The 18,618-nt window shown below is 37.0% G+C and overlaps 1 protein-coding gene across 1 annotated transcript; it reads left to right on the top strand.

The window, feature by feature from the left end:
- The first annotated feature begins 12,173 nt into the window (after nt 1-12,173).
- LOC104107413 (pectinesterase-like) lies at nt 12,174-18,362 on the top strand. Its single transcript, XM_009616209.3, has 4 exons — nt 12,174-12,835; nt 13,551-13,930; nt 16,991-17,203; nt 17,543-18,362. The coding sequence occupies exons 1-4, from the start codon at nt 12,234-12,236 to the stop codon at nt 18,037-18,039; spliced, it is 1,692 nt and encodes a 563-aa protein (XP_009614504.1). The 5' UTR covers nt 12,174-12,233; the 3' UTR covers nt 18,040-18,362.
- The last annotated feature ends 256 nt before the right edge of the window (nt 18,363-18,618 follow it).

Genomic DNA, 18,618 nt, shown 5'->3' with positions numbered 1-18,618 from the left:
AATTCCTCATGCACGTCATATCATTAGAACCAGCATAAAAAGAACTGTACAAAAGAAAAACAAAATGAAACACTATTAGGAATAATAGAAAACGGCAAAATGCATTTCATTAAAAATAAAAGGATAGAAGGGTTTGAACATCAAAACAAGCGAAAATAAAAATCTGGATTACAACCCTGGAATAACCCAGATAACAGAAAGGAAAACAAAACAAACTATCAAAACTCATTCCTGGTGGGGAGAGGAGTAGCTTCCCAATTGCTAAGCTTCACATTTGGCCCAATGAGCTGCACATCTGCATTACTAGAACCTTCTCCAACTTCCACCATGTTAACCTCATCAAATAGACTCTGGAACCTCTTGATTAGCTCTTCATCAACATCGACCACATGTTTCGGGACTGATGATATTGGCCGTTTTGCTGCCCCTGGCTTGACAAAAGACTTGGAAATGTGTGGAATAGGCTTAGGGAGTGACCATATCTTCTGTCTTAAATTTTTAGCCCTTTTCACATCCTTCTCTGTGGGCGTGAATCCCAAACCAAATGTACCAAGATTTTCACGTGGGCACAGAGGATGCACAATACCCTGTAGAGATGAACCCAGACCTTTACCCGGCACAAAACTATTCTTCAAAATTTCATTTGCTACCATGACGGACGCGGAGGATAGCTTCGGTCCTAGAATGCATTCTCCCTCGGGAATCTTCTCTACAGACACTGTTTCGAAAGTTTGGTAAACCCAAGGCCCTTTATCATCTTCAGCTTAAATAAATGGAACAGACGGGTCATTATAAGCATATATGTCCCCATCACCGTGCACAACTATTTCCTTCCTGTCCCATTCGAATTTTACCATTTGATGCAAAGAAGACAGGACTGCCTTATCTGTATGTATCCAAGGCCTGCCCAGCAACAGATTGTAGGAGACAGGCACATCTAACACTTGAAAACCCATAGTGAACTCAATTGGCCCTATCGACAATTCGAGCATTATATCACCAACAGAATCTTTACCTCCTCCGTCAAAACCTCGAACACACACACTATTCATGTGGATTCTTTCAGTGCCGATCTTCAACTTTTGCATAGTGGACATGGGGCAAATATTTGCTCGAGAGCCGTTATCAACCAACACCCTTGAAATAACAGAATCCTCACACTTCACCGTGAGATAAAGAGCTCGGTTATGTTCTGTACCCTCCATAGAAAGTTCATCATCTGAGAAAGTGATCATGTTTGCTTCGAAGATCTTGTTAGCAATCATTTCCAAGTGGTTCACCGTGATTTTATCAGGAACATGGGCCTCATTCAAAATCTTCATCAGGGCTCTGCGGTGTTCATCTGAATGTATCAACAAAGATAAAAGAGAGATCTGAGCTGGTGTTTTCCTTAACTGCTCCACGATGGAATAGTCTTGCACTTTCATCTTTTTCAGGAATTCCTCAGCCTCTTCATCGGTGACCGGCTTCTTTACTGGGATTTGGCTATATTTTAATGGCTTGGCTTTCCTCAACTCCTATGGGGTAAAACATCTCCCAGAATGAGTCAGTCCTCGGGTTTCATTGACTTCTTCCTCTACTTCTTTCCCTTTATATGTCACTATTACCTTCTTGTAGTTCCACGGGACAGCCTTAGTATCAACCATTGGCAACTGGGTTACTGCTTAATAATAATAGGGGTAATACGGATCCCTTCCACGACTATGACAGGCTTGCTCGGGATCCCGAGTACGACCACTTTTGGCTTTTCCTGACTTGCCCCAATATCCTTCGAAGGCCCTTTCACAACCAACACCGGTTGCTTCAAATTAAGCGAGCTCAGTTTCTCTGTCACCCCTTCAACTGTCAAGGGCGTTGCTTTGGTAGAGTCTGGGGCCTTAACCAAATAACTTTCACTAGCACGAATCATCATGACAAACTTGGAAAGATTCCTGAGCTCCTTATCCTTATGAGCTATTTCAATCATGTGCGTTTCTGCATGGGCTGGCAAAGGATTTTGATTGATGTTTGGCGCATCCGGGCTCTGGACTACAATATGATTTGTATCAATAAGCTCTTGGATTGCCCTCTTCAAATGCCAACACTTCTTTGTGTCGTGCCCTGGGGCATCAGAACAATAAGTGCACCTCAGAGAATAATCAAGGTTCTTTGGGGGTGGATTTGGTATTTTCGCCTCAATCGGCCTCAACACGTCCAATTTCCTCAACCTTTAAAACAAACTGGCATAGGACTCTCCAAGAGGGGTAAAGGTTTCTTTCCACTATTGCCTTTCTCTCCTATACTCCGGCCTTGGTCGAATGTTTGGACTTGTAGGGTTTTGGTAGGGTTGTGGGGGTGGATAAGTATTTTGTGGAGCTAGAACATGCCATATTGGGTAAGGAGGGGGTTGAGCATATGACTGTGCATGGTAAACATGGTATTGGGGTGGTCTAACTGAGTATTGAGGGTCTTGTGGTGGGAAATAATGTTGGGGTGGATTATATGGAGCTTGGGTGTAGGCTTGGGGTTGGGGTCGAGGCTGAGTGTACTGGTGAGGTGAACCCCTTGGGCCACGCCATGATCCAGAGATAACCATAGCGACATCATCCTTCTTCTTTTTGCCTAACAAGCTTCATGTGCCACTTTGAATTGCCTGTGTGGTTGCTTTTATGGCGGAGTAGCTCATGATCTTGCTTGACTTGAGTCCCTCTTCCACCATTTCTCCCATATTTACCACATCGTTAAAGGGTTTACCTATGGCTGAGATCAAATGGCCAAAGTAGGTAGGCTCTAGGGCTTGAGGAAAGTACTCAACCATCTCGTCTTCTTCCATTGGAGGATTGACCCGTGCAGCTTGCTCTCTCCATCTGAACCCGTATTCCCTAAAGCTTTCACTGGGCTTATTTTCTATCTTCGTTAGGGATAGGCGATCCGGGACAATATCTATATTGTACTGAAAGTGCCGGGCAAAGGCCTGAGCCATATCGTCCTATGTGTACCACCTGCTAGCATCTTGGCGGGTGTACCATTCTAGAGCTGCCCCAATCAGACTCTGACTGAAAGAGGCCATCAATAATTCATCATTCCCACCGGCGCCTCTCATCTTACTGCAATAACCTCTCAAGTGGGCTATGGGATCCCCATGTCCGTCGTATAGATCAAACTTTGGCATCTTAAACCCGGTGGGCAATTGGACGTCAGGAAATAAGCATAAGTCCTTATAAGCCACACTTACTTGGCTTCCTATCCCTTGCATGTTCCTCAAAGATTGCTCCAAACTCTTCACTTTCCTAAATATCTCATCTTGCTCCATATTCTTAGATGGTTTCTCGGTTTCAATATGAGGCTCAAAGTGAGGGGTGTAAGAGTAAGGATCCGGGACTTTGAAGGTTGGTTCTAGAGCGTAGTATTAGGTATCTGGAGCTTGGAATGCGGGTTCACTAGAAGATCGGTTAAGGGTAGCTTGTGGAGGGGGTATAAAAATAGGAGCAGATGTTGGAGCAGGGTATAAGGTTGTTTTGGCTGGTGGAGCATGGAAAATTTGGGAAGAAGTGCCGGGGTAGGAGTGGTAAGGGGTGAAACCTGTGCATGTTGAGGAGAAAGATCAACGGTACTGGTCATCTAGGCTTGGGATAATGGTAGAATAGAGGCAGGGTTTTCTGTATAGTTAGTGGGGAGTGAGGGAGGAGGATGCCCCCTGATCCAGGCCTGATACATTTCTGCCATCTATTGTTTCAACCTTTGGACCTCCTCTTTCAATTCATATTCCGACTCCGCAATCTCCCTCGATGGGTCAACAACTCATGTGTCCCATTCTTTGCTAGCCATGACTGCCTTACGCTTTGATCTGGTGTTGTATGGATGACTCGCCAGAATGCCAACAAACTAACCACCTTCCTGATATTATAATAAAGATAACAAGGAAGAACAAAACAAAGCCAACATGTTAGCGTTAGGGCATTTATCAGATAGTAATATCACATTACGTGCAATGCACCTAGCAACAATCAACGGTTCTAAATGACTTTGAGGGTCGCATGGTGATATGGCATCATCCCAATTTGCTCATTTCAATCTTCTCTTTTCTTTCTTTTTTATCACTTCTTGGCTTACATCATTTTCTTTCCACTCTTTTTCTTTTTGCTTATCACTCTTTTCTTTTTTCTCATTTCTCACATCACATAACTTCATTTTTTTTTAAATGATTCGATCGAACCCGATATAGGTTGCCTACGTATCATGTTCCACATGAATCAGACCAAGTGTAATTCTGAAAAAATGGTGGAAAATAAACTAAAAATAAAAGTCTTTTGGATTTTTCATTTATAATTTTTTTTGGTTTTTTCAAACACAACGGGGAAGTACAATGACAAAAAACTCGACAGACTCAACTAGACTACGGCAGACTCTGACACCTCCTAACGGATTCAATACTACTAGACAAAACTAGAAAGTAAAATTCAAAATAAAATAGACTCAAAACATATAAATAAAAAGCCTCCTTAAGCTGCTTCTGAATGCGGTGCCCCCAGCTGGGATGGTCCTGGGGCGTCTGTCATGCTCAAGCTCTGTAACATGCCTCGTAGAGATGCACTGATGCTGGGAACAAAGATCCTGGTGTGTGCCCCCGCCTCCTGAATTCCGACCCTAAACAAGTACTGACCATGTTGCTCCACATTTGCTACCAATCCTACCAACTGAGACCTTATCAACTCGAGCTTACCCCAAGGATCTGGATCCAAAGCCTCCTCAAAATCATATGTCTGAACTGCCCGACCCCTAAGTTGTGCTGGCAATGGGGTGCTGACCCCTGGTGGAATAGACTGCAACCAAATCAAGTACTCCTGAGTACACTCGGGCCTGCCAATGTCCTCTACTAATGTATTCTTCTTCATCCTCTTTGCATTATTCCAGTATTGCACGTACTTAATCTCATCAGCCGCCTTTTTGCTAAAATTCATGATGTGCCTCCGAAGATTCAAAGTTAGCGGCTCTTCCTGCCTCCTGCCCAACTATCGCATCACCCTAATGGGAGTGTACGACCTGACACACTTAAGTCCTATCAGTATCAAGAAAGGTTGCATGCGACATCCTACCAAGATTTCATCTAAAGGTAGCCAAAGGTAGGCCCACAAAACATTCCCATTTGTCCTCAAACCTAGGAACTCAATCCAAGCCATGACGTTACTGGGTATGTAAACTTATGAGACTTCATCCTACGCTCAATGCATACCACTCGATCCCGCAAGGCACGGTCGATAGGGCAAAGTAAGGAAGCGGTGTGTAAGTGATCCATCATCCACAATTGTAGCAAAAGGTTGCTCCCTTCAAAAAACCTAACACCTCCCCTAACCTCACTTAGGGCTCGATACAACTCTATCAAGATCATCGGTACAATGGTAACGGCTTTGCGTTGCTTTTCATGAAATAGCGCCATTACCACTGATTGCAGACGGGTGCAAATATGCCTCTCATCTAAATGAAATACCAATATTCCCAGCAAAGCAAGGCTGAAGACTTCAAGGCGGCGTCTTTGCCATTTTACCTTGGTTGTGCAAAACTCATCCCAAAAGACATCAAAACTATCATGGGGTCCAAATCTAGCAAACAAATAATCCAAAGATATCCAGGACTGCTTGAGGCATCCTAAATGCTTATTGTCTTTCAGACCCAGGTCGTTAAGGAATCTCGTCCTAGAGTAATCTCGGGGAAGTATCATGTCTTTGCCTATGTAACTTAGACGAGTGAGACCGGACATTTCTGACAAGGTAGGAATCATTTCACACTCTCCAAATCTGAAAATCATATTTTGTGGGTCCTAGTAGGTCAACATTACCTCCACTAAGTCTGGGCGGGGTGTGATATCAAGAAGCGAAGTGAGGGTGCCCAATTTCTCCATTAACTCATGCTGCTCTAACAGTGAAAACATTTTCCACCACTTGACCAACTTCCTAGGGATCTTTACTACCATCAACACTTTGGATCGAATTAGCGGGTCCATACCTTAGTGAAGAGAACACGGTTAGCGACTTAAGACACTATGTGACACCACAACACTTCTTATTAGACACATGTAAGACATGATTGGGCTATTTCTGCAAAATGGCCTACGTGGCAAAGGGTGGCTATTAGTGCAAACTCTAACAAAGGTGACCTCTAAGACATGGAAATAACCCACTAAGACTTATACGACTTCAAAACTCCCAATAATCATGGTCCAAAATTACTTTGTAGAAATGACCCACTTTGCGAAAACGACCGATATGGCCAAAAGTGGCTAAATATGCAAACTCAAAAAGGACGGACCCTAAGGTAGTGGGACACTTGTTTGTGTACTCAAGATTTTAAGACATGGGTTACTAAATCACTTTTGTGAAAATGACCCCCATTTTGCAAAAATGGCCGATATGGCCAAAAGTGGCTAGACATGCAAGATTTGGCTACGACCCCCAAAGCCAAGAACCTAGGACTCTCTAGGAAGACCGGACCCTATGTGGGCTGCCTACGTATCCCGCCCCGAAAGATGAGAATCAGATATGCCTAGTTCGGGAGGATTGGACACGGGAGAGAATTTAAACAAAAACACTGATTTGGATAAACCATATTTTTTGTCTTCTTCTTCTTTTTTTTTTTGAAAAATGATGAAACATGTAAAATCTTTTGGATTTTCTTTATCTCTTTTTTTTTATATTTTTTGTTTGGAAAAAGATGGGAAAGTGCAAAATCTTTTTTAATTTTTCATTTTCATTTTTTTTTGGGTCTTTTCTTGAAAAATTTGTGAAAGAAAAATATAACTGGGCCCTACTTGCTTTATTTTCACCCTTCTTTCCCACACATCAGTCCGCCAAATGACCTTTCTACCCTCAAAGATGCAGCATGTATCACATAGGGATGATTGAATATTCTTTTGGGCAATGGGCCCACTTGACACAATTTGGACAGGCTTCCGACGAAGGAATACGGTACCTAGGACCGAGCCCTACTAAGTCACAATGATATGATGCAAATAAGCATGACCTAAAGGCTGACCTAAGTTTGGGGTTCACAAGACATGGCAGTTTGGGGAAGCGTATGGTCGATGGTGGTTGCTCAAGCTTTCCACCCACTACATACATCCGACGCCCCCTCCCCCTAAAATAAGGGTGACTCAACGAATGGTTCGTGTACGCGATGCGTACTACAAGACTTATTGCAGAAAGAATTGACTCAAGGTTATGCAAATGATGACAGTTATAAAGCGGTAACACATAAAGGAAAACTGTAAACATATAAACAACTAGCAAATAATAAAAACGACATAAAAAAAATCAAATAAAAACCTCACCAAATATTCTAAAAAGCCAAAAAGATCAAGTACCAGCTCGAACCTGCAATTCCCCAGCAGAGTTGCCAAAGCTTTCACACCCCTTTTTTCACCTCACTAATCCATCTTTAAAAGAGATAAAAGATTTTGTAAAGCTCAAATGGGTTTTCAATCATGAAAGTGACAAAATTGGTGTTTTAAAGGATTTTAAGAGTCGCCACCTGACATTTGGTTTCGGTGTGCCAGGCCATCATTTTTCAATAACAATTTTCTTTCAAAACACATTTGACTCTTAAACTAGTTTGCACCAGAGATTCAGATAAGGGGGTTCATTTGACTCGGGGAGAAGGTGTTAGGCATTCCTCGAGTCCCGTAACTAGTACGGTTGCATACTTGATCAAATTGGCTTTTAAAAATATTCCAATTGAGGCATAACACGTAAAGAAAACAAACACAAGTAGGTTCGAGGTTATCCCCTACCTAAAAAGGAAAAGAAATGAATTAAAAGTCCTAAGCTAGCCTATACGAATACTTCCTCGAAGGACGTCCGCCTTTAGTCTTCGATTACATGTAATTCGGGGCATTCCCCTGATAAAATTATAATAACTAAGGGGACTACCTCTAGCCTCGAAAAATAAAAATTAATAAACAACTTAATATTTGCCTACTCAAGTGTGGTCGGCCTAAACATGACACTAACGGATAATGGAAAGAAATAAAAGAAAGCTAAATAACATGAGAATTCAATTCATGCTCATTTTTCTTAACAATTAAATTCATTTGTTAGACCGAGCCCAATCCTAAAACATGTAGACAGTTTAATCATTAATGGGCTCTAATGGGCATGTCCTTTCCCTATTCCCCGACAAACATTCAAAATTAACTCATTCAAATTATCTACTCACAAAGATAGCAGTCAACACATAAAAGAAAAGAGAGAAAATAGTAAGTCGACAGAACAAACACGACAATAAAATCAGGATAAAAAGTGGTGGATCAAAGTGTGATAAGAGCTTAAAACCCATCCAAACCCCTTCTTTTCCTTGGGTTATCATGCTATCTAACCTCTTATTTACCTTGATTCCCTTTTATCTTCATAACTGTTAATTTCTCAAGTTCACTTGCAAACTCTAATTAGTATCATGCAGCCTCTCATTAGTCTTACAGAAATACACAAACAATTGAATTCAAATCAAACACATCAGAACGGACCATTCACAACACCAATACTGCTTTCGACTTCCATTATTTGAACTAACCAAATTTCTCAAACACAAATAGCATCAAGGTTATAGCCAAACTGTTATCAGAAACATGTCAGATACATCAACTCGAGAAGAAAATTCATTAGCAGTTCATGAGAACGTAATCTGTGCAATTAACCATTTAACAGTGGCCCTTATAAGGAATTTGAAGCAAGATACCACAATTCCAACTCAATTAAACACGAAACTAACCAAATTTGCAACAGAAAATGATGAGCTAATTGAAAAAATCGAGTTGAACGCAACAGAAGATCAACCATATTATTTCAATGAATTCCCGGGGAACTAGATATTCAACTCGCACCTGAACTCTTAAGTGTTTTCAACTGATATCAATTACTTGCACATAATCTCAATAAGAGCAAACAGATGGCACCAAGCATCCTTATGATGAGAGCAGATTCAATCAAAAATCGACAACAAACTCAAATTCAGTCTTCATGCTTGAAATTGTTAAGTTCAACACTAGATAACCAAGGTAGACTTATGAACATCACATGAATCGAATTCTAACATTTTGATAAAAAAAAACATGGACTATCGGACACTCAGCAAGAGAGTTAGAAAATCTTTTTAAATAATAAACTCCACGATTGAAAGCATTGGATTTTTCTGAGCTTTAACCAGTAATCATGAAATCTGACCAACTCGTTACAGAACAAAACAGGATGGAATAAGAATGACACTCATAATATATGAAAATCTAAATTTGACCTCAAACATTCAAATCAAATCAGTTCCATCTAAAGAGCTCTTAAACATATTCTGAACTAATCACACCCGGACTCTTATCACACTTTGATCAATACCAAAACAAGAGCACGGGAAAGAGAATGAACCTTAAAGAGGATTTTAATTAAAGCTTCTGTACGGATGAGATACAAGTAGGGAAATTGAGCAATGAACTCGACCAGCAGTGAATAAAACCGTGACAAGTAAATCAGGAACCACGAGCAAACCTCAAATGACAGTTTCGACTCAACGACAAACCTCATTCAAACTCCATCTGAATTAAACTCTTGATTAACCTTGTTCAGAAGCTATTACGAGCAAATCCGGCGCCGAAATCCGTGCGTCCAGTAGCAAACAAGCAAAACAACGATAAAAATGGATTTTGGACCACGAACAAGAACCTTACGAGCAGTCGACGGACCTCAGCTAAACTCTATTTTTTGATATATATATATATATATATATATATATATATATATTTTTGTGTTTTCTGTTTCAAAAATAAATAAATAAAAGACTAAAAGAGAACCCTAAAATTTTTATATGCGAACCAACTAAATATTAGAAGGAAGAACCTTCAAAAATTCGAAAACCCTAGCCCTCTTCTCCCTCTTTTTCTATCCGAAAACTTGGATTATATACCCCCTCTAGAAGCTTCTCCTTGCCCTCCAAGTCACGCCCAAAATCCCTCTCCCCTTCCGAAAATCCAGGAAAAGTTTTCACATAGAACAAAAACCGGACAAATGGAAGGCGTGGATGTGATTTCACTCGCATCCAACCGCTCCCATTTATCCGAGATTCGTCCAAAGAAATCAAAGCGCGTGAGGGAGGTGAAGATGAGAATATTCTGTCAGAAGTCGTTATGCCACGTGGAGAAAGAGACGATGAGGAGGGGATCATAGGCACGTGATTTCGGTGAGGTTGGGTGGTGATGCGGCGGCAGTGGGGGTGAGAGTGTGCGGGTGGTTTAGTGGCTTTTAGGTTTAGGGTTTCAGGTGGGTTAAGATTTTATGTGGTTAGGAGAATTGATGTGGGGCATTGGATGAGAAATAATGGGTGGCTGAGATTTAAAAATAGAAAATAGGCGGGTCAAGAGTTAAAACGGGTTTGGGCTGGTTTAAGTGAGGGAGCCGATTTGGGCTTCTTCTTGCCCGAAACTGGACCTCTAAGTTGGGCTTATTGCTGAAAATTGGGACAAACTTATCTTATTATAAAGATGAAACTATTTTTGGTATTTTCAAATATTGTAATTGAAGTAAAATAAATTAAGACTCAAAGAACCATTAAACAAATATCTAAAATATGCAAAAAAAATTAATATAGCTTAAAGACGTGACGGGTCAAAAATTACGTGCTTACAGACACAGGTTGAATTCCTTGCGTGTTTGAATATAAGTGATAGAAGCTGATAACAAATGAACGGTAATTATAAATGATGATTAGGTAAATTATAGTTGGGTATGCTATTTAGGCTCTGAAATGTAGAACTTTATGAGAACTCCTTTTTAATGTTTGGCCATGATAGTCTTGAAAGTCCACTAAAAGCTGGACAAATAAATGACACATGCTTTTGTCAAAAAGGTTCCCGCATGAGCCTGTGCCGGGGCTCACTTTAAATCTTTATCCTAAAGCTTATGGGCCACCTTCCTTGACTAGTCTTGCGAGTTCAAGTACTTAGGAATTTTTAGAGAAATAGCAGCCGGATCCACTACTTATTTTGTAGTCAGTATATATAATTATACACTTATTATATATATATTATATATTTATTGGCTATTTTTAATTTAAGCGGTTGGAAGAGTGGCTATTTAAATTAATTCTTCAAGTATGTATTTTTTATAGATAAGAGAAAAAGATAGCCAGTCGGGCTTCTAGTTTATAATAATAATGTTTGGCCCAACTCCTTTGTTCTTATCAGTTTTAGCTTTTAGCCTAATTTTTGTGCATATATATATATATATATATATATATATATATATACACACACACAAAAATGTGTGTGTACCCACTCTATTCTTCTCTCTTGGCTTCGCCTCTCTTTAGCGCTTATATATATATATACACACAAAAATGTGTGTGTACCCAATCTATTCTTCTCTCTTGGCTTCGCCTCTCTTGCGCTGTCTCTCTTGGATGTGGTAAGGTTCTGATTAAAAAAGTGAAACTAAGTAGCTTTTAGCATAAATTCACACATAAAATAATCAATTTCTTTGAAATAAAATTTATTTATGTCGAAATTAAGTAGTAAAAGTTATAATAAGTCGCCATTGCTAATAATTTCAAATATTTTAAAAAGTCCTGCTCGCAAAAAAAATTCTTAATTCTCTTGATAGTAATAGTTCAACAAAATGAAACAAAGGAAGTAGTATAGAGAAAAACATATTTATTTCATGTTTTACTTGTTCTAAGTGAAAAATGGACTTTGAAAAATCAATATACCAAAAAAATAAATAAATATAGGCCTAGTGGAATTATTTATATTGGAACTATTTTGGAATAGATCAGATCTACTATGGTACATTAGTACTGAACAGAGTGGTACATTAGTACTGAACAGAACGCCCATGTGTGTGTACTGAAAAGGAAATGTTACAATGCAGACAAATATATCCTTCGTTAAGGTTGCAGTGTCGGCAGTAGCAGACACGTGATTTCAATTAGATTCCTGCACAGGATTGTGCTATCTACTGAGTTAAACGCTAACTCTTAACATATTCAAGTAGCTTTTTAATAAAGGTTACTTTTTCTTAATATATTTTTTAAACTCATAAACTTAAAATCATAACTCCACCTATATAATTTACCCAAAAACTTTCATTTTGGTCATGAATAGTGCCGATCCATAAGGCATAGACCTTAAACATTACTCCTATAAATTTAGGCAGCATAACACTTACTTCTCTCACAAATTTTGAACTTCCTCTTCTCCTCAAGTTCCTAGTGTTTCCACAAATATGTATAACCAAAGAAGAAAACCTTCACTTCTACTTACTCTCTCAGCCATTATCTTGCTCATATTCTTCTCTCTCCCAATATCACTACAAACTCAAAATATTCAATTGGAAATAGCCCATTCTCATTGCCAAGACACACTTTACCCACAACTTTGCATTTCCACTCTCTCATTAATCCCAAATCTTCACCAAAAAACCATTCCAGAAATCATTTCTTCTACTGTCAATACCACTGTAGATGAAGTCAAAGCCTCTACTGAAAATTGCACTAACATACTTCACAAGATGTCCAAATTGGACCCTATTGAGAAAAGAGCTTTAGATGATTGTATTGAACTTTTGGGTGATAGTACTATTTCTGAGCTTAATACTACTCTTTATGATCTTTCTACCAAAAATCATAATTCCCCTTATAAACATTACAATGATTTACAAACACTACTTAGTGCTGCAATGACAAATCAAGATACTTGTCTTGGTGGATTTGATGATAGTAAACACAATTTGAGACATTATATTGAGCATAATTTGCATACCATAGAACAACATGTGAGTAACTCCCTTGCCATGCTCAAGAAGTTGAAGACAGGGACAGCTCCGGGGTAAAGCCATTAAAGCTATTTTTTCACGCCCCAAATTAAACGTCCTAAAAATACTAGTATTCTTTATGTTTCATTTTAAATGGTACTCTTTCTATTTTAGGTAACTCTTTAACTTTAAATATGTCTGTTTGCTTTTTTTATAACCATAGAAATGTCGTTTAAGGCCACAAGAGAGTATTATTATATAAAATATTGGCATATAAAATTAAACAGAGAGAATATTGTTATATAAATTACTCCATAGTCAAAATTATAATTTTGCAAATTAAGTAAGTAGTTTTTTGTTTTTAGGAGTTGGTTGAAGTTATTCGGATCAGTGAGTAAATTACCTCTCTTTTAATAAATTTAAATCTCTGCCATTAATTAGCACATTTATCTCCCTTTTCAATAATAATAACAATAAATTCAGTGAAATACTACAAGTGGAGTTTGGAGAGGGTAATGTACCCTATCTTATAAAGATAGAGAAACTGTTTAGGATAGACCCTCGGCTCAAGAACAATAAAAAGGATTTATCTCCCTTTTCAATTATGATTTTTCCTCTTCATGCATATAATTTTTTAATTTCAATTTTCAATCTCAACTCAATTTTCTTGAACTTGTTATATTTCTCTGTCGTCTTTTGATCCATAGATCAGAAAGCAAGTCCTTTAATTTTGTCTTATTAGAATTTTACGAAATAATTTTAAATCCTCTTATTATAATTTGGTTTTAGGTCATCAATTCCATCATCATCAAACTCGAACGAAGTGTTTCCCGAATACGGAGCTATGAAAAATGGATACCCAAAATGGTTGAAAAAAAAGGATAGGGCACTTTTACAAGCTCCAATAAACCAAATTAAATTCGATTTGGTGGTGGCTAAAGATGGAAGTGGAAATTTTAGAACAATTAACGAAGCGTTAAGTGCAGCTCCCAGTTCAAGTAGTACAAGATTTGTGATATACATTAAGGCTGGAACTTATTTTGAGTACATTGATGTTGAAAGAAAGAAAAGTATGATAATGTTCGTCGGAGATGGGATCGGAAAAACGCAGATAAAGGGTAATCGGAACGTCGTCGACGGGTGGACTACTTTCCGATCAGCCACCGTTGGTAAGTACAAATTTTTCCTTTTCCATGTCTATGTATTATACTTCTTTCTACTACTAAACGTCGTAATATATTAACTTTTATACACTAATAGTGTAAATATTTTTTAACGTTGGCGATTTGAAAGATATATAACTATAGATAGTAACTCATAATAAGTGAGATAGTGTTAGGATCGAAAATAATCAGGTGTCATGCGCAAGCTAGTAAACAAACTTTGAACGACGATAAATTAGATAACAAAATAGAAATCTACCAAAAGAGACATAAATATTTAACGTGATTCGGTTAATTTGACTTACATCTACGGGCGGAGATGAGCAATCCACTATATAAAAGAGAGTACAAAATATCGAGAGAACAATCTCACGAATAGACAAACACAAGTGACATACTAACACTTGTCCCGTAAAGTTCTCCCCCTAAACAAGACTCTCAAACCCCGTATGACTACATTACAGATGTTAACGAAGGAGAAGGAAGGATATCATATTAAATGGGGTTAATGAAATAATATAATATGTTAAATTATGCTGATAATTTAATATATTTTTATATGATGTACATAAGGCTATTCATGGTGCAAAGAGAGTGGGTAATAATTCTTTGGACCAGGCACGTTCTATTTAGTGCCATGTGTATTTGAAATTTAATTCAATGATTCAGACCTTCATTTATCTCACATTAATTCGTGAATAATTATCTAATAATTTGAATAATTCAGCAGACTGGAGTCTAAATTTATGCTGTCGGTGGGAAAAGACGAATTGCTAGAAACTGTAGATTGATTGATAAAGTTTAATGTATTTTTAAAATAAATATATTAGAAAGATCTTGATGACTTGTGAGCAAAAACTTAAAAGCTGAGTATTGTCAAGCAATTAAGAAATATATTGTCGTTGGTATGTGGACCATTCATTGGTTCCCATCAAACCATAATGTAGTTGGGGGTTTGACATATCTATAAAACTCCGGGGCTTAGATTGTGTAATAAAACGAGTAAGGATACTTGCGGATTTTCGGATCGCCTGTAGCAACCATGACTCGAATTATTACTTGTCGTCAGAAATTTTCCCGTGGTGGATGAAAAATCTATTTTCACAGCCTAAAACTCTCTTGTTTGATGCAAAGAACTACTAACTCTAGCCACCTCATTTTTGATTATTCGTCAGTCTCCAAACACCCATAATGGTGTTTAGATAGAATGCACTTAGGATTGAGATGACTACAGTATAAGGTATAAAAAGACCATCAAGGTTGGTTGGGATGGATAGTATACCTTACTTTTAGAAGAATTAACCCAAATAGTCGTTCATCTAATCGCTTAAATTAAAAATAGTAGATGGATATATAATATGTGTATAATTCATGTGTCATACGTATATAACTATATATAATTCATATATATAACTATGTATGCTTAACGTATAATTTATGTATAGCAACTTAGGTAAACAATAGAACTAATATATAATGTTGGATATGAAATGACGCATTAGTCAATTATTTAATTTTCATTGTCCCTTGCCCCAACTATATCCAGAAAAAGGCCCCAGAACAACCACCTCGACATTAATTTGGTTCTATCTTATACAGGTAAGATCACTAATTAAGAGGCCTTTTATATGGCCATCACTTTTCCATGCAAGTCAATTTCAATTAGATCAATTTAATTTACAAAAGTATATGTTATGGCCCATGACTGATGTCTGGTGAGGTTGATTCCTCCATTATTGCTAAAGGAAAAACCCGAATTTATTCCTAGAAAATTCTACAGAATTTTAAACCTGTCTCTACGAATCCAAAGGAAAACTACACAACAGTAGTAATTAAGGTTGTTAAGATCTAGATACCAACTAATGAGAAGTAAGTATGATCTTTCAAATGTGCACCAAAAAAACACATTATCTATTTTATTTTATATGATGACACTATTGTTATTTTGGGAGTCATGAGTTTTTTTTTTTGTTTTTTTTTTTTACCATGACCTTAAGAGGTCGTTTGATTTGAGGACAAGTTATGCTGCGATTAATATTATGTTAGGATTAGTTGTACTGGAATTAGTTATACTGAGTTTAATTCTCCTGGTATTATTTCTTATTGACTGATTGTTATGTTGCATTAATCTGAAATTGTCAATTTTACTTCTTTATCCTGAGATTACTATTCCACTATCTAGCAAGTATAAGTTATCTCAGTACTATTTTTAATCTTGGGATAACTTATCCTATAATTAATAACCAAACGAGGGATAAGACAATATTAAAATTTTTATCTCAAAATTATTTTTACTTATCCATCGTACCAAACGACCCTTTACATTATTAAATATTTTGAATAGTCAATATCGCCGTATCAAATAAAAGAAGTATATGTTGTACAAGTCAAAACTCAAAAAGTAATAGGTACTGAAGATCATATTCCAATTTCCATCGATCTATGCAACAATTATATCTTTGATTTTCTCGTTTATAAATGATTACCTGTAATTATTTTTTAAATGATTTAATATTATAAAAAATATTACACTATCTATGTTAAAAAAATTTAATGGTATCTCAAAAAGAAATGTTCATCATTGGTTTGAGAAGTGAAATATTATTTTTTACAACTACATATTATTTAATTTTATATTTAATAGAGCCACACTAACGATTAGCTAGTCGTGGAAGCATGTAACTATGTATAGAGTATTTTGGTAAACTCAAAATTATATAGATCTTAAACTCCCTTTCTATTTTCTCCTCTTCCTAAGCTAAGTTTTCTCTTGAAATCCGTTGTTTCTATTCCTTGTTTATCCGATAAGAACTTGTTGAATCCTGCATTTCACTTTTACTTATGAAATATCATTAATATAGTGTTTTTGAGACACCTCAAACTACGAACATTTTCAAGAATTATCAATGTTGTTTTAATCTGTTATAGAAGACAAATTATCTTATTCTCTATAGGTTATTGATCTCGGTTTCTTATGAACAATTACATGTAGTTATCATTCATTTTACCTTACAATTTTTACTCTATTCTAAAATCTAACTCTCTTTATTTATTTTTTTACTGCAGCGGTGGTGGGAAATGGATTCATAGCAAGGGGCATAACATTTGAAAACTTTGCCGGACCAAGCAAGCACCAAGCAGTGGCACTAAGGAGTGGCTCTGATCTTTCGGCATTTTACCAATGCAGCTTTGTTGCATATCAAGACACTCTCTACGTCCATTCCCTTCGACAATTCTATCGTGAATGCGACGTCTACGGGACAGTCGACTTCATTTTTGGTAATGTTCAATTATCTGACTATCTCGTCAAAAATGTTTTAAATACTATCTATGGAATAGTAGACTTTTTTTTGATAATATTGAATTATTTAACCATCTCAACTAAAAGTTTAGATAGTTAAAGAGATAACGAATTGTTAAATGGGTGTATTTAGATAAGCGTTTAAGTTGGTCAAACTTGCTTATAATTATTTTTTTGTTTATTTGCTTATAAGTCAAAATCAGTTAAAAATCATAAGTTGATAGTTATGCTTTTTCAGCTAATAAGTACTTTTGGTTTGTCCAACTTTTTGTCCAACTCAAAGGGACTCTTGTTGCTTAATTATATCTCTTCAACAGGTAATGCAGCTGTTGTTTTCCAGAACTGCAACTTATATGCTCGTAAACCAAACCCCAACCAGAAGAACATTTTCACAGCACAAGGAAGAGAGGATCCAAATCAAAACACTGGAATTTCAATCTTGAATTGCAAAGTGGCTGCTGCTTCAGACTTAGTTCCTGTACTATCATCCTTCAAAAATTATCTCGGACGTCCCTGGAAACAATATTCAAGAACTGTTTTTCTCCGATCAAATATTGGCAGTTTAATTGATCCTGCTGGTTGGTTAGAATGGGATGGTAATTTTGCATTGAATACACTTTATTATGGAGAGTACTTGAACAACGGACCAGGTTCAATTACTAGTGCTAGAGTAAAATGGCCTGGTTATAGAGTTATTAATAGCTCAGCTGAAGCAAGTCAATTCACTGTTGGGAATTTCATACAGGGAAGTCAATGGTTACCGGCTACCGGTTTCCCATTTTTCCTCAGTTTAACTTCCTCGTCTGATACATAGGCGGATCTAGGACGAGTTTTAAAGTCATATTGGCAAATAAAATTTAAGATTTGTAATTTTTATATATACATATCCGAAAATCCAAGATTAGAACGAAGGTGTGGACCACTGCCGTCAACCAGTGGATGTCACATATCCTGTAGACAACAATCGCGCAGTAGTCACCAGCTTGGTCCATTGCTTGTATCTCTTCATGTCTGATTTTTCTAAGCATCTTAAGGATGCTATTAGCTTGTTTTACTAATGAAAATATTAAGTTTCCTATGTAAGAAATTTGATGTCTGGTCTTCATTTCTTGAGGAATTAAGTTAATATTACTTGTATTATTATTATTATTATTATTATTATTATTATTATTATTATTATTATTATTATTCACGAGAATAAGGGTTCAAATACATTGCAATATAACAGAGGTTATTAATTAATTGATGCTAATCTGTGGTGTGTTATTTACTTGTAAATGTTGAAGATTCGGCGTTTGTTTAAATGACTTCAATATCTTTAAATTAAATATTTTGAATTGTTTTCATCTTTTTTTTACCTTGAATATATGATAATTATTCACCGAATTTATTT

The sequence above is a fragment of the Nicotiana tomentosiformis genome, chromosome 2 (genome assembly GCF_000390325.3).
Source record: "Nicotiana tomentosiformis chromosome 2, ASM39032v3, whole genome shotgun sequence".
Taxonomy (NCBI): domain Eukaryota; kingdom Viridiplantae; phylum Streptophyta; class Magnoliopsida; order Solanales; family Solanaceae; genus Nicotiana; species Nicotiana tomentosiformis.
This window is presented reverse-complemented; position numbering and strand designations above follow the sequence as displayed.

Bases quoted from the DNA above. Each gene is read 5' to 3' on its own strand.
- LOC104107413 (XM_009616209.3), top strand. From the start codon at position 12,234: ATGTATAACCAAAGAAGAAAACCTTCACTTCTACTTACTCTCTCAGCC. The intron at 12,836-13,550 runs GTAAAGCCATTA...ATTTGGTTTTAG, and splicing joins AAGACAGGGACAGCTCCGGG to GTCATCAATTCCATCATCAT. The intron at 13,931-16,990 runs GTAAGTACAAAT...TTTTTACTGCAG, and splicing joins TTTCCGATCAGCCACCGTTG to CGGTGGTGGGAAATGGATTC.